A 27,197-nucleotide genomic window follows, 5' to 3' on the forward strand; every position below is an offset into this window, starting at 1 on the left:
AAATCTGCTAATCCTATCCAGTTCTAGGCCAGCTGCAAGTCCGAAGTCACCAGCGACACTATCTGCCTCGCGAGAAAACAAAGAAGCCTCATCGTATCGTAAGCCACAGTGTTAAAAATGTAGAAAAATGTCGCGGCTCGTAGTCCGGAATACACAGTACATGAAACTAGACCCTTTGACGCATTGAGAAAGATAGAGCCTCAATCAAGCAACCAGATATAAAGGATTGGATGTTATATTAAAATTTTTATATTGTTTAATATTTGTAGTGTGTGTGTATATATAAGCCAAATTGAAAACTACAAGATAAAATTAAGGTTCGGCTAATATGTGCATATTTGGTTAGGTGTCACCTAAGCAGCGCGCAGGAAGGAAGTGTGGTTTACTGAGGAACAACAAACTAGTGGCACAAACATGGGCATGGGGCCACAGAATGTTTTAAAAGTATGATGAAATTGTATGGTTTTATTTTATAATTTTAGCGCCTAGTTTTGTTTATTTGGCTATTAGTTGCTAGCTTCGTTTAGACAGCTGTTAGCATTAGCAGAGTCTGAAATAACGTCTGCCCAGACGTCCGGGGCGTGCATCTTTTACGTCAGGCGTACAACTTACAAGACGTCTCCACCCGGGCGGCCGACAACTTTTTCAAGAAATTTTTCCTTCAAATCAAACGTTTGCTTTATTCCGATTTCGAAATCTTCGTTCGGTTTGGAGATTTCGGAATTTCGCTTCATTTGGCAATTTGCATACTCTGCAGCAAATCAGAATAACTTCGTGCTTCCGGACTTTCCCGAGTGTTATAAGGTCAATATCATTTTCCAAAGTAGACCCACTAAGAACACAAGAAAAATGGAGAAGTGGTTTAAATCAAGCCAAAACAGCCCCAGAAGATTCAAAAGAAGTTGACCAAATGTATGACGCTACAAAACGTAAACTTAAAATAAAAGCATCGTGGAAAGAGTGTCAAGTGGCTTGTAGCAGACAATGCAATGCAAACATGATGGCAAACGGAAAACTGCGATGAACGAATGTTATAAGTAGATTTATAATGAACTTCATTTTAAAGTGTTATTCTGTTATATATTCTTATTATCAATCCTTAATGCTTTGCAACAATGTTTTTTTTAATTATTATTATTATTTTTTACGATTAGTCTTATTGTGTTTCAAGTTGTGAAAAATGGGGCAGGCAACTTTTCAGAGTTGTCTCAAGAAAATAAATGCTCATTAAACAAGAAGCTGGGGTCTTAGGAGGTCAAAATGTAAATAGTGGTTGTTTTGTATATTGAATTTATGGCACAGAAGAAAGAATTGTTTTTTAGCTTTAGAAAAATGTATATTTTATTTTTCAGCAAAATCCAAGACACAAAAATCACAATCCTTTGAATTACACGCATACGAAAATTGCATTCAAGTGGAACATCAAAGTTAAGAAAAACAAATCTCTTATTTGATCCCTGATACTTGGCCTTAGGCTGCATTTATCCCCGGAGGTAAAAAAAAAAAAAAGGGAACTGAGGTTTTTCATGCCTGTCGGTCCACTGTCACGGCGGCCGAGAATTTCTCCACTGAGGTAACGTTTCAGGTAAAACCGACAAGATCCGCTTTGTTCTTTTGGCCCCCCGATTCGACGTCCTCTACCGTCTCTGGCAGGCAACATCCTCGCGTCTCCGGCAGTTGCGTGGCTACCAGGGCCGCTAAGATGGCCGCAGAAAACAAGACGATTTGGGGCAGCTCCTTCCACAACTGGTCCAGGAGGAGAATCAGAGGAGCGAGTGCAACGCCCACTCGAGCCATCGACGAGTTGTAGCCCATCCCGTTTTGCCTGCCACGAAAAAAGCACGGTACGTGTTTTATTAATTCTGTAATCCCTTGGTTTCGCTTTTCATAGTCTTTAGTATTTCACTGATTTGCATTGTGACATGGTCCCCAAGAGACCAGGTGTTTGTAAAAATTACTATAGTCCCTCGTTTATCGTGATCAACGAGGACTTCATACCTGTCGCGCTCCAGGGCTCCATGCCCTTACAAACTGTCGTATTTTCCCTTACAAATTCAAAATAATCTTATACCATATTTTTTTTCAAACGTGTTTATTTATGTAGTTTAACATGTTATATTCCACATGTGTTTCTTTATATATATTGTTAATTAACATTTTGTGAGATACTGAGTTGCTCGACATGAATTAGGTTTATTATTATGCCATGAGGCTCTTTAACTCCACCCGGCGGAGTAAAGGCCCACATTAAACCACACCCCCTACATTGCATATTACCGTATTTTATTGCAATGTGTATTTTGTGTAGCACGATCTAGATACTCTATATAACACGCTACATTGGGTATTCGCACGTCACATTGGGTATTTGTATATTGTATTCTTTTTGCTTTATTATTGTATTGTTCTCAGTGCAGGGATGCTGCTGGAAATGTGAATTTCCCTGCGGGGATGAATAAAGTATCTATTATAAAAAAAGTTCAAAAATGAAGTCGCTTGGACGTTCACCGTAGAAGGAAAAAATCCATGCAAATAGAATTAAGTAGAATAATTCATTTTCTTATTCAAATTATGAATTCATTTTCTGCATTAAATTATTGTTGGTAATATACTGATTAAAGGGATAACCACAAACCTGTCTTTTATCATTTTCTCCTTTTATACTTCCTTTTTTTCTTAACTTCTTTATACAACAATAATGATTCGTAATACAGTAAGACCTCGGTTATTGCGGTTAATGGGGACCAAAACCACCCGCGATAAGTGAAAATCCGCGAAGTAGCGACGCCCCTTCCCAAAAAAAACAAAAAACAAAAAAAAACCTCATCTTATCTCATTATCTGCACCGCTTATCCTTATTAGGGTCGCGAGTGAGCCCTTAACCCACGGCGCGGGTGCTTTCGGGCGCGATACGCACGACACCGCGACAAGCCGAGCGGGTTGGGCGCTCGGCGCGGAGGCCGGCCTGTCGGAAGTGCAGCAGAATGCGCGTTCATGCGAGGGGGGGAGGATTTTGTACGGGAGTCGGATTTGGGCACAACACCGGCACCCGGCGTCTCCCGCTCGGGCCGCGATGGCTCTACATGGCGCTACACGGCCCTCGATGGCTCTGGCCGACGGACGGGCGGCTGCGGGGGAAAGGGGTAGGGGGGACCTGTGGGGTTAGGGGGGCGGTGAAGCGGAAGCCGCACCAAAACCGCGCACCGGGAAACGAGAACGGCGCGCCGTGCTAGGGTCGTCGGCCGAAGGGGATTCCCGCAAAAAGTGAAAATCTGCAAAGTAGCGACGCACCTTCAAAAAACGACAAAACCCCCCCCCCTTTTTTTTTTATTTTTATTTTTTTTAACCATTACAGACCACGGAGCTCTGAAGCCGCAAACGTCGAACCGCGAAGTAGCGAGGTCCCACTGTATAATGCAACAAAGCAAGCGAGCCGTTTGAGAGCCGGCTCTCTTTAACGAGTTGAGCCGAAAAAGCCGGTTCTCTAAAAAGAGAAGGACTTCCTTTCACTACATAACTACCGCATGAAATCCAAGGCGGCAGATGCATGCGCACAGTAGCATCAAACCGCTCGCTTCGTTTTCAACGGGAAAAAAACAATACCGAGATAGAGGGTACCGCGGTGAACTCGTTTGACTTGATTGATTTGCCGTTCAGTGATGGTCGGTGTATACCGGATGGTACCCATCATTGACAAATTTGCGTTTTTCCGTACAGATTTCCTTGTACGTCGTACACGTCTTAAAATGAATAATAAACGTACTTTGTGCTGCAAAAACGTACAGGTTGACAGGTATGGGACTTGAACCCCACCTGATGCACGAAAATCGCAAGAGAACCCCTCCTCTCATTCATAACAATGCATCATCCCTGCTGCTGCTCATAGCAATAGTTGACTGGGATAATAGCCGCCACATGTTTATTTTCGGCGGAAAGAACTGGGAAAAGAGCCACCACACATGACTAATGTGTTTACTTGGTCCCACTCAAAGCAATAATCGACTGGGGATAATTGATCACGTACAAAACAGTACAGTATACTTAAGTGGGCCACAAAAAGTCAATGGTCTGCATTTGATTAGAACTGCTTCCTGCTGTATACCCCGGTTAAGTGCGCTGCGCCTGGTTCCACTCAAAGTCCAATAGACCTGATCTGTCCCCAAAGACGTGAATTTCAGCATCCAGGAACATCAAAAAGTGACTGTTTCGATTTCAAACTGATGCTGTTATGGTCTAATTTTAGTGAAATGGCCTGTACGAATAAGTATCCTATCCATTCATTATCTGCACCGCTTATCATCAGTAGGGTTGCGGGGGTGCTGGAGCCCATCGCAGCTATCTTCGACAACTCTCTCACTCTGTCACACCTTGGGACAATTTAGACCGGCCAGTCAACTTGACATGCATGTTTTTGGGAAAGTTGGAGGTAACCGTAGGAAACTCACTCAACTCACTGGAAGAACATGCAAACTCCACACAGGAACGCTGGTAGCTGTATTTAAACCCATGACCTCAGAACTGTGCTGCGGCCGCGCTTACCATTCAACCAACGTGACGATGATACCCCGTTCCTTTTAGGTATTATTGAATTCTCGTGAGTCCCTTACTCTAGTCTTTATGCCACTAGACACATTTCATACCCCCACCCCTTCCCGACTAAAGTTCCTTCTGTCAGTCCCGCTCGCACCAATATGGGATTGGGGATAACGGCTCGCGGCCGCACGAGTGCAGTTCACTTTTGGTGGGCCAAACGCCAACAAAAATCTGCCAGGCGTGACAAAAATGTACTCAGCCAGCCCCTGCTCTCTACAATAGTTGACTTGGGATAATGGATTGCGGCCGCAGAAGTTCAGTTCATTTTGAGCGGAAATACCTTAATAACAAAAAAACCCCACCAGGCCCAAAAAGTGTGTGATTTGCCAGTCCTGCTCACAGCAATAGTCGCTCAGGGATAATTGATCGAAGCTGCACGGGTGCTTGTCATTTGATAAAGGAAGGAAAGAACCACCATGCATGACAAATTTGCCCTCTTTGCCTCCGTTATCAGCAATGGTCGACTGGGGACAACGAATCATGGCTAAAACAGTGCAGTTTATTTTAGGCAGGCCACAATGGCACATGTCATTGACGCAGACTGTGAAAAAAAGCTCTCTGCTGGGCCCTGCTCTCAGCAATAGTTGACCGGGGATGATGGATCACAGCCGCAAGGGTGCTGTTCATTTTAGATGGGAAAAAAAAAATGTCTGGAATGTGGGAGGAAACCGGAGTGCCCGGAGGAAACCCACGCAAGCACGGGGAGAACATACAAACTCTGCACAGTAAGTCCGGTAGCTGGATTTGAACCCACGCAGGAGGTTCCCAAGACCTTAGAACTGTGCCGCACACGCGCTAACCACTGCGCCGCCGTGCTGGATTGGCCGGTCCAAATTGTCCCTAGGTGTGAATGAGCGAGCGAGTTGTCTGTCCCTGTGTGCCCTGCGATTGGCTGGCAAACCAGTTCAGGGTGTCCCCTGCCCACTGCCCGATGATTGCTGGGATGGGCTCCAGCACCCCCGCGACCCTACTGAGGATAAGCGGTGCAGCTAATGAGATGAGATGAGATGAAAAAAAAATGTCATGCATGACATTAATTAATCTCGTAAACTGGAGACAATAGATTGTGGCCGAAACGGTGCAGTTCATTTTACAGGACACAATAACGCATCAGCTACCCAAAAAAATAAATCGCCGACCAGTGATAATGGATGGCGGCCACAACTGTGCACTCTGCCAATATGCCATCCGGGATAATGCATTGCAGTGTTTTTTTTTTCACCCCGTGATGCACTCAGGCTGCTTAGTGTAGAAAAGGGATTACAGTACACAAATATTTACAGGTATAGTATACAGTACTTTTATTTGTTAAGTGATTGTTGGGCCCAATAAAAAGGTTTTGTTATCTGATTTCTATAGATTGTGAGTATTTCACTGTATAATTAAATACTGTATTTTCCGCACTATAAGGCGCACCTAAATGCCTTTATTTTTTTCAAAAGCTGACCATGCGCCTTATAATACAGTGCGCCTTATATATGGATCCATATTAAGTCGCAAAGTCTTGCAACTAAGGCAAGCAGCCGCCGACTCGATTTTCCCCCGAAGGCAAAGTAGTCCGCGGCGTATGCTGGGATTTATATACCAGCGTTTCATTTCCTAACCAATGTGTCAATCATCATTTGAATCAGTCACTATTGGCTAAAGGTATTCGGAGGTAAAGGGGGCGGATCCTTTTTATCATTTACAGGCTCGCATAGGCTAAAGGGGCGAAACAAAGCCTGTAATTGGCCGAAAAAGATGAATGTGAATCACACGTTGGGTTGCACTACGGCATAGAGAAAACATTTTTTACTATTCTGTATTTGTAAATATTTGACTCTCCTGTATTTACTACACTCACGGATTTAACAGGACCATGGTTGCACATTATTATTGAACGCAACGACTTCGGTGAGCTACTCCGGCTATATATTTTCCCAGTATCTTGTTTCAGAGTGATCTTGATGTTTCTGTGATGGGTCTTTTTTTAAATTAAACTCAATTCCACGTGTTTATTGTCATATGCACAGTTAAGTTGCGAGCAAAAAAGAAAATAGAAACTAAGGAATGGTTGGCATTTCTTGGATCCCAAGACTTTAACCTTCCGAATGATATTTGGAAGGCTGCATTTGAGTGATTGGTGACATCGTACAGACTCTGTTTCCGTACATCTCTGAGACACGTATTTGCTTCTTTGCAAGCTTTAGGAATGTTAAGGGGGTAATTAGTTGGACTGACTATCTGACTGTTTTGTCGACGTTCCCATTGTAGCGCCTAATAATCCGGTGCGCCTTATGTATGGAAAATATAGGACCAAAAACTATTTTTGGAGGGTGCGCCTTATAGTGCGGAAAATACGGTAAATGTTATTTTTGGAATGTAACCCTTGAGAAAAACAAGGGATAATAGTACATACAGATAAATTATCATAAAAATTACTCACTTCTACTTTTTGGGGTTGCTTTTAAGAAATGATGCCATGTTTGGTATCTCTCATCAAAATCCAAATATTTAAAAAAAAGATTTTAAATATATTTTATAGTTGCCTTGTATTATAGGACTTAATTTTTTTTAGATTAATAGCAGTAAAATAGTCAATCCTCACTATAGTGGGGTTCACTTTTCATGGTCTTGCTGCTTCGCTGTGTTATCGGCTAAAGCAGAGGTCTGCAACCCGTTTCAGGAGCCACATGCAGCTCTAGTGTCAACTAGGGGTGTAACGATAAAAAGGAAGATTAGCTGGTATGAGTTCTCAAGTAGGACGTTACTGTCGTATCAGGTCGTTAAAAAAAACGGGATTCAAGTTGTCGCCTCGAACGCCACAAGGTCATATATTGTGATGTGAAGTGGTGGGTCTCAGGTTTGAACTCCTGCCTGGAGAACTATGCTCGAATGCAAAACTCCGGCGCATCTCTCCTCCGCATGTTTTCCACTTTTAACGCTGTCCCCTGTACAAGAAGAGCTCTGCGCTTTAAAGGCGCAGTGTGATAATATTTTTCCGCTGTCACCCTTAATGACGGTCAAAATTTGAGAAGAGGCGCATTGGCATGGATGCACGTTTAGTGTCATGCCACTAACAATTAGAGGACACATCTTGGATGCTTCATATGTGGTATTATGGGTAATGTAGTTCTTATGGTATTAAGCCCATAACATCACATAGTCTATATTGTTTTACTGTTTTGAAGTGGCGTTGCCTATTTCTACTTGACCAGTGTTCCAGGTTGAGTATGATTTATCAATTTTACACTGCAGTATTAAACACACTTTATACTGTTGAACTGTTAACTTTTGTTGTGTGAAAATTCTTGAAGTACAGTAGCATAGGTCTACTTGGGCAGTTGTCTGACTAAAGATAGTAAATTATAGTGAAAAACACACTATATTTACGATATTGTTTTACCGTTGACTTGTTGTGAACAAAATACTCGAAGTACAGTTCGCTATCTACTTGACCAGTTGTCTCAGGCTGTGAGTGTTAAATTTAGTTTACTGTATTAAACTCGCTTGATATTTATCACCTCTGATTGTTGATTTATTATATTTTTTACTTTTTTTGTTGCACTTCGAGTATTGGATGAATATTTTGCTGGTGAGGTGAAATAAATATTACAAGGTTTTATAACACAACTACCTGTCTGTTCTTCTCTATTCAGCTGACTCGAATACTGCTCAGGAAATTTCAAATTTTTGGACACATAACTTCCTTCTATAGTAATGAAAATAGTTACTTTCCCTACTAACTAGTTACTTGTACTATAGTGTAATTCAGTTACTTTTTAGAAGAAGTAGTCAGTAACTATAATTAATTACAGTGGTAGAAAAACTCTGGGTTAGGGGATCTGTGAACAGTGCATGGTAATTATTGATGTTATTATTGAGACACAGGCAGAAAAGGGGCGGGCGACTGCTTAGCCAATCAGAATATAGAACACAATGCATGATGAAAAAGTAGCGAAAACTGCGATAAAGTGCAGTAATACAGGACAACTGAGTTGCACGAGGACCTGTTCTGTAAATAGCTCTCCAGTGCTAGGTCATTGGGATTTTCTAGTAGAATTATTTTTTTGGGTTGACTGAGTCTATTTAACCCTAATTATTAATATTTAACTTTGGTAATAACATAGTAATAACAAGACAAGTTTTTATTTAGAAATTTCGAAAAATTTGTGTTTATTGGTTTCATGGACCAAAAAAATCCTTCAATTATTGATAACTATTTTTTAGCAATTATTCATTTATGAAACAAATGTCTTTGAATTGATTTATTTTACAGAAAATACAACAACAAATTCAAAATTATGGGTTTTATAAAGTAAGTAAAAATTGGTAGTCTGGCTAACCGGTTCGCTTTATAGCTAGCTATCGTCCTACCTTTTTTAGCTAGTCAGCAAGCTATCTATCTAGCTTTTTACATTTTTTTCATGCTATCTAGATAACATTTTATTTTTTGTTATTGTTACCAAGCTAGTTTTTAGCCTCTAGCTAGCTATCAAGCTTTTTCTTAGCTTTCTACCTGGCTATTTTTTACTCTTTAAGCTAGCTCCTTTTTAGTTGTTTCCCTTTCTAGCTAATGATCGATTTACTTTTTAAGCTATTTAGCAAGCCGTCTAGCTAAGTTTCTATTTTAGAAATTGATATCAAACTGTGTGCCCTTTGCGATATGTAGTAACAAAAAGTATCTTGACGCTTGAAATAGGTTGTAAGTTGCTGTGATGGGACTGTTTTTCTGTTCGCCAGCTCACCTGACCACAGTCGGAAACATCTAGGAAATTGATATTAAATTGTGTGCCCTTTGCGTTATTTTGATGATATCAAACTGTGTGTCCTTTGCGATACTTAGTAACAAAAAGTATCTCGACGCTTGAAATAGGTTGAAAGTTGCTGTAATAGGAGTCTTTCTGTTCGCCAGCTCACCTGACCACGGTCGGAAGCATCTCGGAAATTGATATTAAACTGTGTGCCCTTTGCGATATTTAGTAACAAAAAGTATCTCAACGCTTGAAATGGGTTGGAAGTTGCTGTACTAGGACTCTTTCAGTTCGCCAGCTCACCTGACCACGGTCGGAAACATCTCGGAAATTGATATTAAACTGTGTGCCCTTTGCGATATTTTGATGATATCAAACTGTGTGTCCTTTGCGTTATTTAGTATCAAAAAGTATCTCGACGCTTGAAATAGGTTGGAAGTTGCTGTAATAGGACTCTTTTTCTGTTCGCCAGCTCACCTAACCACGGTCGTAAACATCTCGGAAATTGATATTAAACTGTGTGCCCTTTGCGTTACTTTGATGATATCAAACTGTGTGTCCTTTGCGATACTTAGTAACAAAAAGTATCTCGACGCTTGAAATAGGTTGAAAGTTGCTGTAATAGGAGTCTTTCTGTTCGCCAGCTCACCTGACCACGGTCGGAAGCATCTCGGAAATTGATATTAAACTGTGTGCCCTTTGCGATATTTAGTAACAAAAAGTATCTCAACGCTTGAAATAGGTTGGAAGTTGCTGTACTAGGACTCTTTCAGTTCGCCAGCTCACCTGACCACGGTCGGAAACATCTCGGAAATTGATATTAAACTGTGTGCCCTTTGCGATATTTTGATGATATCAAACTGTGTGTCCTTTGCGTTATTTAGTATCAAAAAGTATCTCGACGCTTGAAATAGGTTGGAAGTTGCTGTAATAGGACTCTTTTTCTGTTCGCCAGCTCACCTAACCACGGTCGTAAACATCTCGGAAATTGATATTAAACTGTGTGCCCTTTGCGTTACTTTGATGATATCAAACTGTGTGTCCTTTGCGATACTTGGTAACAAAAAGTATCTCGACGCTTGAAATGAGTTGGAAGTTGCTGTAATAAGACTCTTTCTGTTCGCCAGCTCACCTGACCACAGTCGGAAACATCTAGGAAATTGATATTAAATTGTGTGCCCTTTGCGTTATTTTGATGATATCAAACTGTGTGTCCTTTGCGATATTTAGTATAAAAAAGTATCTCGAAGCTTGAAATAGGTTGGAAGTTGCTGTAATAGGACTCTCTTTCTGTTCGCCAGCTCACCTGACCACGGTCGGAAACATCTCGGAACAGTAGAGCACGGCCGTTCCGAACGAGGCCGAAGCGAATCCTTTCCCGATCACCGCCACCGTCGTCCTCAAGGTGGCCATATCTGAGCGGTCGGCCAATGACAGGAATCAGTGTCTGGGACAACGACCGTTGCTAAACACGCTAACCGCAAACCTTTGGGAACGGCGATGTTGATCCCCAGCGAGACGGCCAGCAAGCTCAGCATCCCCACCTGGGTGGGCTTCCTGCCGATCCGGTCCAGGAGGAAGAAAACGGAGAGCTTTCCCGGCACTTCGGCCGAAGAGTACAGCAACTGCGTGAGGTAGATGTTGAGGCCGAAGCCGGCGATGTTGAAGGTGAGGCCGTAGAAGGCGATGGCGATGCACATCCTGCAGAAGGAGAAGTCGGTTGTGACCCAAAAGCCCAGAAAAACGGAACCGACGGTCGCTAGGAGCCAACCGGACCAGAGGGCGCCGGTGCACAGGGACAGTCTCCTCATCTTGGGGGTCCTCATCAAGTCCAGGTAGGAATACGTTCTGCCTTTGTTTTCTGGCATCACGATGGCGGACAGCGTCTGGGAGAAAAAGACCCAAGTGAGAAGAGACTTAAAACGGGAAGGGCATCGTGATTTGGACGATGCGGACTTCGGGTTGGAATCTTTGATAGAGGTCTTCGGTTCCGTTCATTTTGGCGCAGTTGGCCAGACACGCGTAAGCTTCCTCCAGCTTGCCGTTGGCGATCAGCCAGCGGGCCGATTCGGGCATCCACCTGCCAAAAAACAAAAACCATGCGCTCACAATCTGGCTTTTGGTTTTTTTAGCTCAAAAACAGAACTCAAATTTTCACGTAGCGGCCCAGGGTTAAAACAAAAATCACTGACGGTCAATGTTCCCTCTAAGCTGCGTGTGTGCGCAATTGCGCACTACCCAGAGCTTTTCCGCGCACAAGAAAATCTTGCCGGCTCACAAAAATCAGGGCTGGAAATTGCTAATTAAGAAGCGAATTAAATCAAAGTTACAGTGCATGAAGGTCAAAATACAAGGGTTCCCCAGACGTTGTGTTCTAAATGCGGTATTTTGAAGTCAATGTCGAAATAGAACAAAGTTGAGTAAAGTCAGTAGAGTTTTTCGAGAACCGGCTTCTTCGGCTCGGCTCACTAAAAAGGACCGGCTCTTTCGGGTCCCAAACGGCTCTTCAGGTTGTTTTTGCTTCTTTAATCACTACGTGACCAAATAATATGTAAAAATTATGCAAAGGAAGGGGGGGAAATACAGCAAAAAAGAAAAAAAATACCAAAATGAAAAAGCAGTGAAAAGCTGAGAAGAAACAAAATGAGAGAAAAAAAGAGCAGGAAAAATTCTGAAAAAAAGCCAGAAAACAAGAAAGGAAAAAAGGTAAGAGAACAAAAAATCAAGAAAAAAGTAAGTTAGGGAAAAATTAACAAAATGAGATTTTTTTAAAAAGGAGAAAACACAGGTAAAAATAAAATAAAGTTTGTGTTGCATTCAAATAATTCTATCAAGTCAATCTTGTTGCCAACATTGTACTTCCACAAAAAAAAAAGTGATTGAATACAGTTCTGTATCCAACCGACTAAATAAGCCCCCCAAAATGTTAGTATTATGCGACAAAAGATACCAGGAAAAAAAAGAAATGGAAATCTGGTGAAAGATTTGTTGTAAAAACAAACAACGTTTTTAGGCCGTACAGCCATTGCAATAGTACATTAGTCAATTCCTTCAAAAGTGAAAAATAATTTTGTATTTCCGGAAACTCCGCAAAATATAACTTGATGTCAGGTTTTGGACATGTTTGATAATGGATTAGTTGCCACACTTGGGATTGCCGTTGCCCACTGTTGTTTCAAGCGTTGCTCACCGACTTTGTGTGAACGCTCACACCCGTAAGGAAAATTACAGGGAACATTGCTGACAGTACACCAACATTTAACTTAAGAAACAATGTGTATTGGTTTGTATTCTTCCTTCTGTTTTTAGCAGTAGTTTCGTATTGCGCTACAAAATACAGCGACATCCATGGAGCTTTAAAGGGGGACAGTGTTTATATTTGACCACTAGATGGCACTGCATTGTCTTTTTTGATATTTTTTTAACCTTAAAAGCAGCACTACAGTCCAGTGTTAAAACAAAATCGACTGACAGTACACCAACGTTGAATTTATGGGACAGTGTGTAATGGTTTGTATTCTCCCTTCTGTTTTTTAGCAGTAGTTTCGACTTGCGCTACAAAATACAGCGACATCCATCCCCAAAAAATACAACTACAGTAATACTCATCTCATCTCATCATCCGTACCGCTTATCCTCATTAGGGTCGCGGGGGGGCTGGAGCCCATCCCAGCCATCTCCGGGCAATGGGCAGGGGACACCGTGAACTGGTTGCCAGCCAATTGCAGGGCAGACAGGGCCAATCCACCTGAAATGCATGTTTTTGGAATGTGGGAGGAAACCGGAGTGCCCGGAGGAAACCCACGCAAGCACGGGGAGAACATACAAACTCCGCACAGGAAGTCTGGAGCTGGATTTGAACCCACGACAGGTTCCCATGACATGAACTGTAAAACTAAATTAAAATAATAGTGCTTAAAACAGGGACACAATATATTACCGTAGATTCCGGACTATAAGCCGCTACTTTTTTCCCCAAACGTTCAACCCTGCGGCTTATTCAGCTATGCGGCCAATTTATGTCATTTTTCTAACGGCCGCCGGCGGCGCTCGAGTACAAAAGGTAAGATTTAGGCCGGTGGAATATATGCGCCGAGGAAGACTGCAACTTCTTTCCGACACTGAGAAAGACGACTTTGATGGCTTCAGTTCTAAGGAGGAAGATGAGGACGGTTTACCATGATTTTTACAAGTACGGCATGTTTTTTTAACAGACCCCTTTACTGTGTTGCGAGCGTGTTGCTAGCGTGTTGTTATTATTACTAAAGCTTTGAAAACTCTCTCGGTGTACCGTCTTTCTTTGTAAATATGTGTAACCCATGTATAATATGTATTTGCAACTGTATATTTTTGTAATGTATTTATTTGAGACACTTATTCTGATATGTTTTGCACGGGCGAATTAAAAAAGAGGGGCGGAACAAACGGGGGGGTGACGGGAAGTGGGGTAAAGGTGAGACCTGTTTGTTTTCGCGGCGGATAATAGTGGATATATATTTTTCCCACCCTTACCTTTGGAAATATACACTTATTTTCCTTGGATTACGTTTAACGGGTACCCGGACTCTGCAGGTCTGCATCAAACCTTAAGTACCGGTATCATTTTCCGTTCATTTTGTGATTTTTGGACTGTGTACTTCACTGAAGGACATTTTAGTTTCAATCGAGGGACTTGAAGTCGGGTTTGGGCTAATTTTGTGTTTGTGTTACATTTTTTTAATGTGGGCGCATGCGGCTTATATACAGGTGCGGCTTGTGTATGTACAAAATCGGTTTTCCTCTTAAAATATGGTGGGTGCGGCTTATAATCAGGTGCGCTCTATAGTCCGGAATTTACGGTAGTAACAAAAAGTATCTCGACGTAAAAGCTGCTTTATCCATCAGTCAGTCGCACCAGGTAGTGAAGCTCTCTTTTACTGAATGAAAGGACCTAATTATTACACACTGTCCCTTTGAGAAAAATGGGAAGTATATAAGATTGATGTTTAACTCCTTTAAACCAGCCAAAAGAGTCCAATTTTTGCTCCCTGACTGAACTCTGCTACAGTTGATGATTATATAAAGCGGGATTCAAACCAAATCTGGATAATCATTTCTGTAGAACTGGTGAGTGTTATGAATCTCTAAAGCTGGACTTGTGGTACAGGTTTCAAACTGATACCAGTAAGTTCAGATACTGGTATAGTTTTTCCTCTCTTGATTTTCTGTTCTAGTACCACCCAAGGGTGCAAAGTAGGAACCATATATAGGCAGCACGGCGGCACAATTCATGTCATGGAAACCTGTCGTGGGTTCAAATCCAGCTCCTGACCTTACTGTGCGGAGTTTGTATGTTCTCCCCGTGCTTGCGTGGGTTTCCTCCGGGCACTCCGGTTTCCTCCCACGTTCCAAAAACATGCATTTCAGGTGAATTGGCCGGTCCAAATTGTCCCTAGCGAGTGAATGGTTGTCTCTCGGTCACTGGCAACCAGTTCAGGGTGTCCCCTGCCCACTGCCCGATGATTGCTGGGATGGGCTCCAGCACCCCCGCGACCCTAATGAGGATAAGCGGTACGGCTGATGATGATGAGAAACCATATATACTAGGGTTGGGCTACTATTTGGAGTCAGGAGCCGAATTGGTTTAAAAAATGTGACCATGGGGCCAATCCTGGATACCTATCCATTTTTTTTTAAATTTCTGAATGAATAAACCTAGAGATATCTTCGCTATATATTTTACATTTGTTTTTAAATAGATTAGTTTCATCAAATTGTGTCTCCTTTGGCGCCAACTGCCTCGGACTCTGATAGGCTCCCTGTCACTATTTAAAACCTCTCCTTTCTGTCACCTGTTGTCAGTCCGTCTGCCAACCTCAGATTACTCTAAGCAAGCCTTTTTTCGACCCTGACTCCCACCTGTTTTTGCTCCCGTCTGTTCCCCGGCTTCGACGCGTTTTTTGATTTTAACAAACGTTAAAATCAAGAGTTAAAGTAGGTCTTAATCTCTAACCTTCTAGTTTATACTTTAAAAGCATGTTTTTCTGCTTTAACTCTTGAGTTAAAGGTTTAAAACTTAAGTTAAAGCCATTAACTAAAAATTTTAAGATTTAAAGTAGGTTTAAAGCTTTAAATTTTCTAGTTTATGCTTCAAAGGACTGTTTTCCTGTTTTAACTCTTGAGGTAAAGGTTTCAAGCTCAAATTTTCTTGTTAATGCTTTTAACTCAAGAGTTAAAACAGATTTCAAGCTTTCATTGTCTGGTTAACGCTTTTAACTCAAGCGTTTGAGCAGGCAAATGTGAAAATCAAGCGTTAAAGTAGGTCTTAATCTCTAACCTAGTTAATACCTTGAAGGCATGTTTTTCTGCTTTAACTCTTGAGTTAAAGGTTTAAAACTTTTAAGTTTTTAAGTTAATGGTTTTAACTCAGGAGTTAAAGTAGGTTTATAGCTTAAATTTTTGAGTTAATGCTTTAAAGATTGTATGTTTGTCAATTTTAACTCAAGAAATGTTAAAATCGTGAGTTAAAGCAGGTCTAAATCTTTAACTGTGTAGTTTAATCTTGAATGAAATGCTTTTCTGCTTCAACTCTTGGATTAAATGTTTAAATCCTTACTTTTCTAGTTATCGTTTTAAACTCTCGACTAAAAACAGGTTTAAAGCTTTAACTTTTTAGTTCATGCTTTAAAGGTCGAACGCTTGCCCCGTTTTAACTCATTTCTAACTTTTCATTTCTTTAACTTTCACCTTTAAGCTGAATCCCCTCTCGAGTCGAAACAGTTTGGACCTCAGAGTTAAAGCTTTAACTCTTGATAGCCCGTATATCTTTATACGAGTGGGAATGATTACATGTTTAAATCCTTAATTTTCTAGTTAACTCATTTCTAACTTTTCATTCCTTTAACTTTCACCTTTAAGCTGAATCCTCTCTCGAGTCGAAACGGTTTGGACCTCAGAGTTAAAGCTTTAACTCTTGACAGCCCGTATATCTTTATACGAGTGGGAATGATTTAATGTTTAAATCCTTAATTTTCTAGTTAACTCATTCCCAACTTTTCATTCCTTTAACTTTCACCTTTAAGCTGAATCCCCTCTCGAGTCGAAACAGTTTGGACCTCAGAGTTAAAGCTTTAACTCTTGATAGCCCGTATATCTTTATACAAGTGGGAATGATTAAATGTTTAAATCCTTAATTTTCTAGTTATTGCTTTAAACTGTCGACTAAAAACAGGTTTAAAGCTTTAACTTTTTAGTTCATGCTTTAAAGGTCGAACGCTTGCCCTGTTTTAACTCATTTCTAACTTTTCATTCCTTTAACTTTCACCTTTAAGCTGAATCCCCTGTCGAGTCGAAACAGTTTGGACCTCAGAGTTAAAGCTTTAACTCTTGATAGCCCGTATATCTTTATACGAGTGGGAATGATTTAATGTTTAAATCCTTAATTTTCTAGTTAACTCATTCCTAACTTTTCATTCCTTTAACTTTCACCTTTAAGCTGAATCCCCTCTCGAGTCGAAACGGTTTGGACCTCAGAGTTAAAGCTTTAACTCTTGACAGCCCGTATATCTTTATAGGAGTGGGAATGACAGACCTCCATGTGACGATCCCCAAGACCACGGGCAAAGTGACGGCGATGGTGAGCCACCTCCAGTCGGTCACGAGGTAAGCGATGGGCACGAAGAAAATGCTCCCGAACGTCCAGGAGAAACTGTCAAAGATGCCGACCATCCTGCGGTGCTTGATGTCCACCCACTCCACACCTGCATGAAGATTCCATACCTGTCAACCTGTAAGTTTTTGCCGTACAAAGTACGTTTATTATGCATTTTAAGACGTGTACGACGTACGAGAAAATCTGTACGGAAAAACGTATATTTGTCAATGATGATCAAACGAGTTCGCCGCGGTAGCCTCTATCTCGGTATCGTTTTTTTCCGTTGCAAACGAAGCGAGCGGTTAAGACGTGTACGACGTACAAGAAAATCCAGGGAAAAACGTAAATTTGTCAATGATGGGTACCATCCGGTATACACCGACGATCACCAAACGGCAAATCAATTAAGTCAAAGGAGTTCGCCGCGGTAGCCTCTATCTCGGTATCGTTTTTTTCTGTTGCAAGCGAAGCGAGTGGTTAAGACGTGTACGACGTACAAGGAAATCTGTACGGAAAAACGTAAATTTGTCAATTATTGGTACCATGCGGTATACACCGACTATGACGAAACGGCAAATCAATCAAGTCAAACGAGTTCGCCGCGGTAGCCTCTATCTCGGTATTGTTTTTTTCGTTGCAAACGAAGCGAGCGGTTAAGACGTGTACGACGTACAAGAAAATCCAGGGAAAAAACGCAAATTTGTCAATGATGGGTACCATCCGGTATACACCGACGATCACCAAACGGCATATCAATTAAGTCAAACGAGTCCGCCGTGGTAGCCTCTATCTCGGTATCGTTTTTTTCTGTTGCAAACAAAGTGAGTGGTTAAGACGTGTACGACGTACAAGGAAATCTGTACGGAAAAACGGAAATTTGTCAATTATCGGTACCATCCGGTATACACCGATTATCACCAAACAGCAAATCAATTAAGTCAAAGGAGTTCGCCGCAGTAGCCTCTATCTCGGTATCGTTTTTTTTCGTTGCAAACGAAGCGAGCGGTTTGATGCTACTGTGCTCATGCGTCTACCGCCTGGGGATTTCCCATCATGCATTATTCCCATCACACGTGGACAAAGCGAAATTATACATTATAACATAGTTTGGAATTTTCTTTGGATCATAAAGTCGCAATGGCCGAACCTGAATTAAAACACCGTAAGTCCTTCTGATCTGAAAACAACAGGCGGGTTTGATCGAGTAAATTTGAAATTCATGTGGTCTTAAAAAACATCGGATTTCATGTGGTAGTTGTGTAGTGAAAGGAAGTCCGTCTCTTTTTAGAGAAGCGGCTTTTTCGGCTCAACTTATTCAAAAGAGCCGGCTTTCCAACGGCTCACTTGCTTTGATGCATTATATTACAAATGATGATGTTGTATAAAGAAGTTAAGAAAAAAAGGAAGTAGAAAAAGAGAAAATGAATAAAGACAGGTTTGTAGTTTAATCAGTATATTACCAACAATAATTTAATGCAGAAAATGAATTAATTTGTAATAGGAAATGTATTATTCTACTTAATTCTATTTGCATGTATTTTTTCCTTCTACAGTGAACGTCCAAGCGACTTCATGTTTGAACTTTTTTTATAATAAACCTCATTCATGTCTAGCAACTCAGTGTCTCCCAAAAAAATCTTCATTAACAATATATATGATAAAAGGAAACACATGTACAATATAACATGTTAAACTACATAAATAAACACGTTTGAAAAAAAAAAATACGGTGTAAGATTATTTTGTATTTTGTAAGGGAAAATACGACATCCACGGCGGCGCAGTGGTTAGCGCTTGTGCGGCACAGTTCATGTCATGGGAACCTGTCGTGGGTTCAAATCCAGCTCCAGACTTCCTGTGCGGAGTTTGTATGTTCTCCCCGTGCTTGCGTAAGTTTCCTCCAGGCACTCCTCCCACGTTCCAAAAACATGAATTTCAGGTGAATTGGCCGGTCCAAATTGTCCCTAGGTGTGACTGAGCGAATGAGTTGTCTGTCCCTGTGTGCCCTGCGATTGGCTGGCAACCAGTTCAGGGTGTCCACTACCCGATGATTGCTGGGATGGGCTCCAGCACCCCCGCGACCCTACTGAGGATAAGCAGTGCAGCTAATGAGATGAGATAATGAGATGAGATGTTTAATGGGGGTTCTGAGGTCATGAGATCAAACCTCCTGTGTGGAGTTTGCATGTTCTCCCTGTGCTTGCGTGGGTTTCCTCCGGGCACTCCGGTTTCCTCCCACTTTCCAAAGACATGCATTTCAGGTGGATTGGCCGGTCTAAATTGTCCCTAGGTGTGAATGAGCGAGCGAGTTGTCTGTCCCTGTGTGCCCTGCGATTGGCTGGCAACCAGTTCAGGGTGTCCCATGCCCACTGCCCGGAGATGGCTCCAGCCCCCCCGCGACCCTAATGAGGATAAGCGGTACGGCTAATGAGATGAGATGAGAAAATAGGACATTTTCTAAGGGCATGGAGCTCCGGAGCGCGACAGGTATGAAATTCCGACTAAATGAAGAGTTTTCATGGTAGCTTTGTGAAAATGCGAAATGCTTTTTGTGTGTGTTTTCTTTACATAGAACCAGAGAGACGATGACGATGCCTGTGGTGCAAAAACCCGTGAGGAATCTCAGCGCGGCGAACATCGGGAAGGACGAGGCGAAGGCGCTGGCCAGGCCAAACAGCATTCCCGAGAGATAGGACATCAAAAGCATGATCCTGCGCCCGAACCTGGAAAGAGGCATTCATTCGTTCGTTTCAGGTAGTTCTTTTCTTTGCGTACACGTGTATAAAAAAACTAAATCACAGGTGTCGAACAGGCGGCCCGCGGGCCAAATCAGGCCCGCTAAGGGATTGAATCCGGCCCGCGAGACAACACTCAGAGAAGCGCAAGAGAAAAACAAGCTACAGGTTGAAATATGGCTACTTGATGTTGCCAAAGAAAGGTGCCTCGAACAAAGACATTGTACTTGTATTTCTTTCTCTCTTTTGCTCTCTCACGCTCTCTCTCTCTTTTTCTCTTCCTTTGTCTCTCTCTCTCTCTCTCCTTTCCTCTTCCTTTGTATCTCTTTGTCTCTTTCTCTGTGTCTTTTAACCTCTTTTGCTCTAACTTCTTTTTTTCTTTTTCTCTCTCTCTCTCTCTCTCTCTCTCTTCCACCCCTTTTCTCTCACTCTCTGTCTCTTTCACTCTCTGTGTCTCTCTTTTTTTCTTCCTTTGTTGCTCTTTGTCTAGTTCTCTCTCTGTGTCTTTTAACCTCTTTTGCTCTAACTTATTTTTTTTCCTTTTCTCTCTCTCTCCTGCCCCTTTTCTCCCACTCTCTGTCTCTTTCACTCTCTGTGTCTCTCTTTTTTTCTTCCTTTGTTGCTCTTTGTCTATTTCTCTCTCTGTGTCTTTTAACCTCTTTTGCTCTAACTTCCTTTTCTCTCTCTTCTCTTCATACCCTTCGCATTTTCTTTTCTCTCCTTCTGTCTTTCTATTTCTCTTTGGATTTCTTTCTCCCTCTCCCTTTCTTTTTCCCCTCTCTCACGACTTTTGATCTTTTGTTTATCACGCTCTCTCCCTCTCTCTCTTTTTGTTTCTTTGTCCCGCCCTCTCTTCTTTTCCCTCCCTCTTTCTCTTATTTCTTTATCGCTCTTTTTCTTTCTCTTTAATCTACTAGTCCGGCCCCCGACAGAATGGTTGTTCTATCGTGTGGCCCCCCGAGTCAAAATGAGTTTGACACCACTGACCTAAATCATAACAGAATGCCTGAATAAGGTCCATCTTTTTTCTTTGGTATACAAAATTTAAAGCAATTTAAATTAAATTTCCTGCTACTTTTGTTAAAATAATATTCCCTGCAGGTGCGAAACAAGTTTTTACAGATCACTGGCAACTCATGTACAGAAGAAAACATTTATAACTATGTTACTACAAGTAATGGACCGATAATATTACATAGTACAATATAGCGTATATACAATACATACGCTCCCCTACTCACGACCATTCGAGTTACGAAAAACGTAGATTTTGTATCGTGTGCACCTTTTTCCGAGTACAGGACCATACTGTAGTGCTTCTTTCCACCACTACCGGCGTGTGGCGCTGTGAGAAGTCACCCAGCATCCACCCAGAAGAAGAAATCCGCTTCCTCTTCCTAGTTCGTGTGTAAACATTCTATACTGTATCTCCAGCGCGCTGAGAACTTTGACATGCATCCATTCAATATGGTTGGTGTCAAGAAAACACATTCATGGTAATAACGTAGTAATAACACTGTTATTACACGTTAGCATCACTTTCTAGGATGTACCCATTAGCATAACTCATTAACTTGAGTCCATTAGCATAATTTGTAAATATGAAGTCTTTAAAATATTGCCATTACCAAAATGTTTTAGTATAAAAAAGTTAGCATTTAGCCGTTAGCATCACTTTTTAGTATGTACCTATTAGCATAACTCATTAACATGAAACCATTAGCATAATTTGTAAATATGAAGTTGTTACAATATAGCCATTCCCAAAATTTTTGGGCATGAAGAAGTTAGCATTGCTTACAGCACTTGGCAATGTAGTTGTGCCTTGCTGAAGCAATCACAACTAATGAGTGTTTTCACCTGAGTAATAAAAAATACCCTGTAATGAAATGCATTTCTATAGCGCTTGTCACGTCAAGACTTCCCAAAGCGCTTTACAGTGTGCTCCACATTTCCCAATAGCGGCCTTGCAGCCATGTAAAGCGCTAACCTACTTATTGGGGGTATTAGGGGTTCAGTGTCTTACCCAAGGACACTTCGATATGTAACACGGACGAGCCGGGATTCGAACTGGGATCCCTTGATCCCAAGACGAGCGCTCTACCTCCTGCCGCCTAAAATATGTCACAATTTAAGCATTTACAAGGGTTTCAAGCACCCGTACGAATCCTGGATTTAAGAGGGATAGAGAAAGAATGAAAACAAAAAAAGTGCAAACAAGAAAGGACAGAATGAAAAAGAGCGAAACAAGAGAGAGAGAGATTCAGAGAATCTTTCTGTGAGAATTTCAGCCCTCTTTATTTCTGACATGGCAACTGTATATAAAAAAAGAAAAGTTGACTGTGAGGGCACAAGTGAAAATTGGAGTATTTGTTTTTTACTTAAATCTGAAACAAATGCATCTGCCTAATTTCCCAAGAGACTTTGGCTCTTTTCAAAGAATTTATTATCAAGATTCGTTGCCAGACCAAACAGGCCGACTACAAAAAGCTAACTAGAAACGAACGCTGTGAAAAAGCAACCGGAAGCTGTTGTAACGGCACAGCAGCGCTTTTTCACGAGACCTTGCAAGTCAAATAAAAATGTTGCAACAAATTCAAGGTTGCATAAATCCCCACCCCTACAATATCATCAAACTCGTATCTAAATAACATTATTTGGAACGGCTTTGCCTGCTGCAATTGCATAGCTTTGGTTTCCACGGCGACCATAAGAAGTCCGAAGGCATCGAAAACAAGCAGGGGTTACTATTTCGGATTTGCCACCGTAGTAACGCTTGAAGAATGCCGACTATTTGTGTTTTCAAAGTCTTGGGTTAAGACCCCCGACAAGGCCAAATTGTTACCTCGTTGTGTCTCCAATATCAATGTCCTTGCCTACCCACTAGTTATTACTTCACAGTATTTTTGGACAAAAGACAAAAGAAACTAAATATGAATAAAATGACTCAATTTTGTGCAGGCTTGGGGTGTAACGGAATACATGGAAGGGCAAAAATGATGTTGGCAAGCTGTTTGGATTTATTTTCATTTTGTTTCTGTCGCATTTTATGTTCGTTTTGCCGGAGATCAAAGAGATCAAAGCCAGGAGAGAAAGCTTACCACGTGTTGTGAGTTATCATTTTATTCCTATTTAGTTTCTTTTGTCTTTTATTAGCATATTTGGTATTGGAGTAATCCAAAAGTCATTGAAAGTAATCCAGTTAAAGTAACCCTGCCCAACCCTGCATTTTATTTTAGTTTTGCCGGAGATCAAAGCCAGGAGAGAAAGCTTACCACGTGTTGTGAGTCATCATTGTATTCATATTTAGTTTCTTTTGTCTTTTATTAGCATATTTGGTATTGGAGTCATCCAAAAGTCATTAAAAGTAATCCAGTTAAAGTAACCCTACCCAACCCTGCATTTTATGTTAGTTTTGATCAAAGCCAGGAGAGAAAGCTTACCACGTGTTGTGAGTCATCATTTTATTCATATTTAGTTTCTTTTGTCTTTTATTCGCATATTTGGTATTGGAGTGATCCAAAAGTCATTGAAAGTAGTTTTGCTGGAGATCAAAGAGATCAAAGCCAGGAGAGAAAGCTTACCACGTGTTGTGAGTCATCATTGTATTCATATTTAGTTTCTTTTGTCTTTTATTAGCATATTTGGTATTGGAGTAATCCAAAAGTCATTGAAAGTAATCCAGTTAAAGTAACCCTGCCCAACCCTGCATTTTATTTTAGTTTTGCCGGAGATCAAAGCCAGGAGAGAAAGCTTACCACGTGTTGTGAGTCATCATTGTATTCATATTTAGTTTCTTTTGTCTTTTATTAGCATATTTGGTATTGGAGTCATCCAAAAGTCATTAAAAGTAATCCAGTTAAAGTAACCCTACCCAACCCTGCATTTTATGTTAGTTTTGATCAAAGCCAGGAGAGAAAGCTTACCACGTGTTGTGAGTCATCATTTTATTCATATTTAGTTTCTTTTGTCTTTTATTCGCATATTTGGTATTGGAGTGATCCAAAAGTCATTGAAAGTAGTTTTGCTGGAGATCAAAGAGATCAAAGCCAGGAGAGAAAGCTTACCACGTGTTGTGAGTCATCATTGTATTCATATTTAGTTTCTTTAGTCTTTTATTAGCATATTTGGTATTGGAGTCATCCAAAAGTCATTGAAAGTAATCCAGTTAAAGTAACTTTACCCAACCCTGTTTGCATATAACCGCAACGAAAATATTGCTCAGGAGAGAAAAAAATGCAACTCCTCAAAGTGTTTTTATAGATAAACCCGGAATGGCACCACGCTGCCTCTTAAATTAGCTCCATCTTGGTTTTTTTTTTTTCGTAACAGTTCACGGGAGCATCCGCTCTCACGGGAGGCGACTCTCGCCGGGATTTATCTCCATAACGGAAGATCCGATTACCGAAAGGGCCACGGCCGATGAGTCGGGCGTCGGGTTCCCAAAACAAAGGCGGCGTGATCCTCAACAACAGATAAGGCTCGGGTTCTCCCACACACTAAATATTTTGGGGGGGGTATCATGATAATGTTCTTTCAGTGATTGTGAGATTCCTTTGTTGGGTTTTTTCTTCCTGCTTTGTTGATTTCGTGGCCTTGTGTCTGAAATCTGCCATAGAAATAAGTTGCCTTTCTGGAAGCTCCAGGCTTGAAAATGTCTCCTTTTGGCGAAATGAGCTTTTTGCACTCTACAGCGGTGTTTCTCAACCTTTTTTTGAGCTGAGACACTTTTTTTTTAGTCGAAAAAAAATCTCGAGGCACACTTTCTAAGTTATTAATTCATTTAAAAAAAAATTTTAAATCTTAAATCAGGGGTGTCAAACTCATTTGAACTCGGGGGCCACACAATAGAACAAACATTCTGTCGGGGGCCGGACTAGTAGATTAAAGTGAAAGAAAAGGAGAGATAAAGAAATAAGAGAAAGAGGGAGGGAAAAGGAGAGAGGGCGGGACAAAGAAAGAAAAAGAGAGAGAAGGAGAGAGCGTGAGAAACAAAAAGATAAAAAGTCGTGAGAGAGGGGGAAAAGAAAGGGAGAGGAAGAAAGAAATCCAAAGAGAAAAAGAAAGACAGAAGGAGAGAAAAGAGAAAAGAAAGCGCGAAGGGTAGAGAGAGAGACCCAGAACAACGAAAGAGTGAGAGAAAAAGAGAAAGCAAGGAAAAGAGATAAAAGAGAGTGATCGTTATATATGAAGAGAGAAAAGGGAATGAGATAAAGGAAAATGGATGCAAAGGAAAAGGAAGAAAGAGTAAAGGAAAGGGAGGAAAACAGAAAGCGAGAGAGTGAGAAAGAAAAAAATAGAGTGAGAAAAAGAAAGAGGAAGAGAAAGAAAGGGAGGGACAGAAACCGAATGAGAGTGATAGAAATGAAAGAGAAATAAAAAGAGAGAGTGATATAAATACAGAGCACAGGGTAAAGAGACAAAAAGAATAAAAGACGACAGAGTTAAAGATAGAGAGGGAGAAAGAAATAGTAGAAAGGGGCGGGGAAAAAGTGGAAGGAAAAAAAGGGAGAGAGAGAGCGAGAGAGAGAAAGTAATACAGTTACAAATGCTCCTGGCCTTGTCAACATTAAGTGGACATATTTAAAACTGCGGCTCATTTTTACCTTGCGCTTCTCCCGCCGTTGTCTTGCGAGGCCGGATTCAAACCTTTGGTGGGCCTGATCTGGCCCATAGACCGCATGCTTGACACCCCTGATCTAACTCGTGTTGCCCAATCTGCTTCTAGGTGTCTTTGTTTCATCACCGAGTGTTTTTTTAGTTCCCAATTTCGGTTTCAGTCTTTGTCTGGGTCGTTGTCATGTGATTTCTGTTCTTCCCCTGCATTCTGAAACGAGCTCACTTTGCCGTGTGAGGACGGGGGAAAATCCCACTCTCCTCGAACGCAGCACACTAGTAAGCAGTACACAGGCATACAATTTAGGATTTATTGATTTTTTTTTTTTCTTATGAGATATCGAAATCACTCTATTCAATCACGTTTTATTAATAAAGCACATTTCAGCCAATGAATTGTCACTCAAAGTGCTGTATAAAACTTTTAGTGTACAATAAAATGGACGCATTTTTCAAGGCCAAATTCAAGCACTTTTTAAGGACTTTCAAAACCAATTTTTCCAGTATCATTAAATCAAGAAATCCAGCGCCAATTAAAAAAAACGGGAGCCTAAACCTAAGTTTTATATCTTAACCCTAGCCCCAACCATTTCTGAACCCTAAAATTGGTTTCAAAAACTTAACTTTCAGCCTAGCTCCTAACCCTAGCTCCTAGCCCTTACCCTAACCCAGTTTTAAACGGTAACCCTAGCTCTAAACCAGGGGTGTCAAACTCATTTCAACTTGGGGGGCCACACGATAGAACAACCATTCTGTCGGGGGCCAGACTAGTAGATTAGAGAGAAAGAAAAAGAGAGAGAAAGAAATAAGAGAACAAGGGAGGGAAAAGGAGAGAGGGTGGGACAAAGAAAGAAAAGGAGAGGGAGAGAGCGTGAGAAACAAAAGATCAAAAGTCGTGAGAGAGGGGGAAAATAAAGGGAGAGGAAGAAAGAAATCCAAAAAGAAATAGAAAGACAGAAGGAGAGAAAAGAGAAAAGAAAGCCCGAAGGGTATGAAGAGAGAAAGAGAAAAGGAAAAAAGGAAGTTAGAGCAAAAGAGGTTAAAAGACACAGAGAGAGAAAGAGACAAAGAGCAACAAAGGAAGAGAAAAAGAGCGACACAGAGAGTGAAAGAGACAGAGTGGGAGAAAAGGGGTGGAAAAGAGAGAGAGAGAGCAAGAGAGAGAAATAAAAAGAGAAATAGTGAGAGAGGGGGAAAGAAAGAGAATGAAATAAATCCGAAGAGAATCGAAAAAGAGAAAAACAGAAGGATAGAAGGGTAGAAAGAGAGGAGAAAGCAAAAGAAGGTAGAGAGAGAGAGAGAGAGAGAAAGAGAGAGAGACATTGAGATGGAGAGAGTGAGATAGAAAGACATTAAGATGGAGACAGAGAGAGAGAGAGAGACATTGAGATGGAGAGCGAGAGAGACATTGAGATGGAGAGAGAGAGAGATTGAGATGGAGAGAGAGGTAGAGACATTGAGATGGAGAGAGAGAGAGAGAGAGAGAGAGACATTGAGATGGAGCGAGTGAGATAGAAAGACATTGAGATGGAGAGAGTGAAAGACATTGAGATGGAGAGAGAGAGAGAGAGAGAGAGAGAGAGAGACATTGAGATGGAGAGAGAGAGAGAGAGAGACATTGAGATGGAGAGAGTGAGATAGAAAGACATTGAGATGGAGAGAGTGAGATAGAAAGACATTGAGATGGAGAGAGTGAGAGACATTGAGATGGAGAGAGAGAGAGAGTGAGAGACATTGAGATGGAGAGAGAGAGAGAGACATTGAGATGGAGAGAGAGAGAGAGAGAGAGAGAGATACATTGAGATGGAGAGAGAGTGAGAGACATTGAGATGGAAAGAAAGAGATAGAAAGACATTGAGATGGAGAGAGTGAGATAGAAAGACATTG

At 41.2% G+C, this 27,197-nt stretch overlaps 1 protein-coding gene across 2 annotated transcripts in view; it reads right to left on the minus strand.

The window, feature by feature from the left end:
• Nucleotides 1-1,442: 1,442 nt before the first annotated feature.
• The window catches only part of LOC148360572 (solute carrier family 22 member 7-like), a 29,602-nt gene continuing 3,847 nt past the window's right edge, over nucleotides 1,443-27,197 (minus strand). For both annotated transcript variants that reach the window (XM_088342987.1, XM_088342988.1), the window contains 7 exons: nucleotides 19,528-19,682; nucleotides 16,897-17,065; nucleotides 11,283-11,406; nucleotides 11,103-11,212; nucleotides 10,813-11,027; nucleotides 10,633-10,741; nucleotides 1,443-1,825 (listed from right to left, as the gene is read on the minus strand). In XM_088342987.1, coding sequence (XP_088199113.1) covers nucleotides 1,582-1,825; nucleotides 10,633-10,741; nucleotides 10,813-11,027; nucleotides 11,103-11,212; nucleotides 11,283-11,406; nucleotides 16,897-17,065; nucleotides 19,528-19,682 — 1,126 coding nt within the window. In that variant the 3' untranslated portion in view covers nucleotides 1,443-1,581. The remainder of the gene's footprint in view (nucleotides 1,826-10,632; nucleotides 10,742-10,812; nucleotides 11,028-11,102; nucleotides 11,213-11,282; nucleotides 11,407-16,896; nucleotides 17,066-19,527; nucleotides 19,683-27,197) is intronic.

This window comes from Urocampus carinirostris, chromosome 8 (genome assembly GCF_059441175.1).
Source record: "Urocampus carinirostris isolate Australia breed hairy pipefish chromosome 8, RoL_Ucar_1.0, whole genome shotgun sequence".
Lineage (NCBI taxonomy): Eukaryota > Metazoa > Chordata > Actinopteri > Syngnathiformes > Syngnathidae > Urocampus > Urocampus carinirostris.